The sequence below is a fragment of the Sinocyclocheilus anshuiensis genome, unplaced genomic scaffold (genome assembly GCF_001515605.1).
Source record: "Sinocyclocheilus anshuiensis isolate Anshui unplaced genomic scaffold, SAMN03320099.WGS_v1.1 scaffold278, whole genome shotgun sequence".
Lineage (NCBI taxonomy): Eukaryota > Metazoa > Chordata > Actinopteri > Cypriniformes > Cyprinidae > Sinocyclocheilus > Sinocyclocheilus anshuiensis.
In genome coordinates this window covers 515479-520300 of record NW_015546072.1, presented here as the reverse complement: position 1 = coordinate 520300, position 4822 = coordinate 515479, and the positions used below count along the sequence as shown (strand labels likewise).

Below are 4822 nucleotides of genomic sequence, written 5' to 3'. Positions count from 1 at the left end.
TTTGAAAACGTACATGCACTCTCTCTCACACACACACACACACACACACACACATTAGCAAGAGCTTCTTTCGTACACACCCACATACTTAGAATCATATACAGACAATACACAGTTGTTGCATACGCACACCTGACCTCCCGGTACACTCTGAAACAAGCGAGGAAACTCCCTTGAGGTTCCAAAGAGGCTTAGTATTTTCTTTTCTTCTCGAGTGGCTAAAGTGCACGCCTTTTTCACTGTTAATAAAATGTTTTTGTTTCATTACTTTACTTGCTTTTATGTTTTCCCTTGTGAAGACAAACGCATTGTTAGTGTTATGTCTGGTCTAAAAGACATAATTTACATGTTATGTCTAAAGCAGACATAACATGTAAATATGCAAGTATTTCGATGGTAAATATCTGACTTTTAAGTTTTAGGATCTTGTGCTATTTTCCGGTCACAGTGTTTAATATTCAGGATTAATTTCTGGGCATGAGCAGCTTTTATTAATATTCTGTCCAGAGTGACCCTATAAGGATGTCATATTCGTTGTGAAGCAGTGTGTACTTAACATTCATCCAAATAATGGTACTTTTATCATCGTGTGTACTCTCCGCAGCTGTATTTCTGTCAGACGTGCACTCTGCTCTGCTAGTTTGTCTCGGCGCGCTGACGGCAAGTTGGGCTTTCCTGTAAACATCTCGGGCAGCCTAACCCCTGTCTCTCCCACCGTCTGCCTGAACCGGCCCTCACCTCCCCTGGCTGACGAGGCCCAGCCTGTACGTGTCAGTGGGCGTCTGAGTTATGAAAGAGCCGCGTCTCCCTCTTCACTCCATCCCTCTCCGTCCCTCATTCTTCCAGCCGGGAGAGTCAATGATCCAAAACTCTGTTAAAACAGGGTCAACCCCACATGTGCACTTACAGGTTGTCAGTTTAACCTGCTCAAAAATACTTACGGCTATTATTATAGCTTATAAATCATTAAGAAAGTTTAATTATACAAAAATTTCATGGTGGAAATGTTCAGGATGACACATGGGAAGGAGAATTTAATGGGCCAGCAAGTCCCAGCACAGAGAGGGGAAATATTGAGGTTAGCTTTCTATTTTATGGCACTGCCGAAAGGCTGAGGGAGACACATAGTTGGGTTTTGCCCTGTTGATACACACACTCTGAAATATACCGTTCCCTCATTTCAGTGCGAGAGCAATATCCACGCCGGCTTCGACAGTTTCAGAGGTGATGAAGATGTTGCTGTAATCGCACCTAGTACTATTCTTTCTTAAGTAAAATCTCCCCTAATTAACACAAGACTTTAATTAGCTATCGGGATTTCATCTGTCTTTGTGAGACATCTGCGTTCCACAAAAATAATGTTCGGCACTTATTTTGTAGGTGTGTTTAGAAGCGCTGAGGAATAATGTAATGACTTCAAATGTACAGTTTAAATTGATTCCTCTGAATTCATAACTAATATAAACATAAAGGTAATATATGATAATAAAGATGAATGATTCCTAATAATATACAATATCTTTTATTAAGTCAATACTTCAAGGTTCCTACAGTCAAAGAAATTTTGGAAAATGTCATATAATTGTAAAATTGTGGAATAGTTGTGCAATTGAAGTGTCAATTGTCGTATATATATAAACCATTCAGTTTGGGGTCTGTTTCTTTTTTTTTCTCTTTTGAAAGGAAAAAAATAATTTTATTCAGCAAGAACACATTTAATCATGAGCTTTTGACAATAAATGTTACAGTAAATACATTTCTAATGTTCAGTGTTGGGGAGTAACTAGTTACATGTAACGGCGTTACGTAATTTAATTACAAAATAAATGTAACTGTAATCAGTTACAGTTACTAAGAAAAAATGTGTAATTAAATTACAGTTACTTATGAAGAGTTGATGTATATGCTTTTATTTATTATTATTTTTTAATTAACTTTTTTTTCCCAAACCATTGTTAGATGCAGTGTTTCCTGTAGTTATGCAAAGATTTGGTTTCAAAAAAAGTAAACTTTTTCTTATGATTTTAAATCTGCATTGAACTTCAGATCAATCTCAAAGTAAAAGGCGGTACTAAAGTCTGATTTTGTGGTGGATGTGTTCAAATTTCATCATTTTAATTCAAGTGATGAAGGATTTTGAAAGTCTGACAGTGATGAGCACTACTGTAAGGTTAACCCTGCATGGTGTAAATGTTTGAAAATGATTACAGTTGCAAATAAACATTCATTAGAAATGTAGAAAAGTAATCAAAAGTAATCAGTTACATTACTTTAATAAAGTAATTGAAAAAGTTACACTACTATTACATTTTAAATAGGGTAACCTGTAATCTGTAACCTATTACATTTCCAAAGTAACCTTCCCAACACTGATAATGTTACAAAAGATGTGTATTTCACAGGAATTAATTGCATTAATTCAGTTTTAAACTTTGATAATAATAAGAAATGTTTCTTGAGCACCAAATTAGCATATTAAAATTATTTCTAAAGGAACATGTGACATTGAAGACTGGAGTAATAGCAGTTGAAAATTAATATTTGCCATCACATAAATAAATTCAGTTTTAAAATACATTAAAATAGCAAAAAGTTATTTTAAATTATAGTGATATTTTACAATATTACTGTTTTTACTGTATTTTTATCAAATATGCTTGAACCATACATCGATGTCTATGTATCTTAACGGACATTGCATTTTACAAAGATCAATTTGTAACTAATGAAATATTTTAATTTCAATAACTATTTCATGACAATATGGAGACAATATGGGAAATATGGGAAATTGAATTGGTCAGTAGGTGTGGGAATCTTGCTAATATAATTGACATTGAAATAAGAGATCAGTTGAATCGGTGGCATCTGACCAATTGAAAACTATGTAAAATCAACAACTGCCCACCAACAGTTGTAGCCGGCTGAATGAGCTGCACTACATGTGAAAATACGAACAAAGAGTGAAGACACAAAAGGAGAGTTTGCCGTGATGATACGCACTCCCACACTTGTCGGTACAGTGTTCAGACTCCGCTCTCTCTCCAGGGTTCAAGGCATTGCAGGATCAATGCAGAACGGGTCCAAAATGAGGGGCCCCATCAGCCTTTTATCATCCAAACCGAGATCTCTCCTCATGGGCCCTGTGCCAGGCACAGCTGCTCCAGGGCCCCTCTTTCTCTGATGAGCACATAATACGCACACACACGCAGACACTGCTGGTACACTATCTGTGTGTTTTACTTCGCTATCAATATGTTTTCAGCATGTTAGGTATTTGAAGTTGAAGCATATCGGCATATCTTCTAACTTGCCTCAAGGCGTCGAGAGGCTAGTTAAAGTTTATTACTTGAGTTCATTTACAGCTATTTATTGCATCTAGAAGACCTGCCATTTCTGACAAATAAATCTTTAACACAAGATTCTATATCAGTACTGTGGTGCAGTAATGGTATCAAATGGTAATGCCATGGTACTGTCAAAAAACTCGGTATAGTTTGATTGTATATTTTGGTAATTGAAGCATAAACCGTCAGTGAGGCCTCAAAGAGCTGCAAGCTTCAGGAGTCGCCTGTGTGTGGCCTTTATTCGACAGTGACTGATGCCCAAGCGCACCCCACCCCTGAGCTCCCTTCACTTGCTCTTTCACTCATCCTGCCCCCATGTTTCCCTCTTTCCTCTTGTTTTCCATGAGTGCAAGCTCGACACAGCACCGCTGCCTTTCCTGGCACGCCGCTCCTTATCCTCTCGCTTTTGTTTCCAGTAGGTGTCAAACGCTCACCGCTTGTGCTGTGTCAGTAAATATTTACCCGGCTTCCTTTTCCTCGCCCGCCTTTGCTGACGTGTGTATGTGTGTGTGTCTGTCCGTGTAGCGTCGCCTGCTTGCCCCATCTCCGCTCACAAGGGTCCACTGATACCCCATTCTGGCCCAGCCTTTCCGGGACAACACACTGGACGATGTCATCCTTTGCACGTGGCATTCCACTCAGCGACAGGAAGTAGAAAGGGAAGTTATCGCCACTCGCTGTCCACTTACTAGCATCCATAAATCAAAAACTGGCCGCTGTGGCGCCTATAAATGCACACGTACCTAGGAATATACTCTTGGCTGGACGCTCACAGGGGTTAGATATATCCACACCGACGCACACGCTGCCTCCCCAGGGCCTCATAGTGTCCTGGTGCTTAGGGTTTCCTTCCTGCCCCAAAAACAAAAGACGGGCAGGCGCTGAGGCCCAGGCTTCAAAGCAGGGGAAGGTGCGAGTGTTGTCTCTTCCTGTGCAGGGTGTCGGAGCTCCAGGGGCAGCTGCCGCTGTTTTCTCAGCCCGAGCGGGGGGCCAGAGGAATGAGGGCTGGCCTGTGCCCTCTTGGACCTGGAGAATGAAGAAAGGCCAGAACTTTCCACCTCCTTTGGAGCCCCTCTTGGCTCCAGAGGTTAGATGTCTTCGTGGGGTCAGCACAATGCTAGCAAAGGACACTGAGATGAAGTTTATCGTGACACCGCTGAACTATCAAGCCAAAGAACATGTATTTTAAAGAAACGTCACATGTGACCGATATATTGTTCAAACTTAAAATGAATGTATTAGACACTTTTGGGTTGTAAAACATGTTGTGGATTTTGTGCAGAGGTTTTGTGATGAACTATAGCTTGCTTAAATTAGGATATACATTTGCACTAATAACTACTAGTAACTTCTAAGGCTTAGTAACTACTAATAACTACTGACTTAAAATAGTTTTCAAGGCAAGACATAGCTGCAGTAATAGGTTGTAAGCACTCCATAAAGTGGGATCTAGTAGCTGAATATGACATCTGCCC

The 4822-nt window shown here is 39.8% G+C and overlaps 1 protein-coding gene across 1 annotated transcript in view; it reads left to right on the top strand.

The window, feature by feature from the left end:
* LOC107699710 (protein FAM172A-like) overlaps window positions 1-3942 on the top strand; it is a 34729-nt gene extending 30787 nt beyond the window's left edge. Inside the window, exon 3 of the mRNA XM_016501044.1 lies at window positions 3873-3942. Coding sequence (XP_016356530.1) covers window positions 3873-3914 — 42 coding nt within the window. The 3' untranslated portion in view covers window positions 3915-3942. The remainder of the gene's footprint in view (window positions 1-3872) is intronic.
* Window positions 3943-4822: the final 880 nt, after the last annotated feature.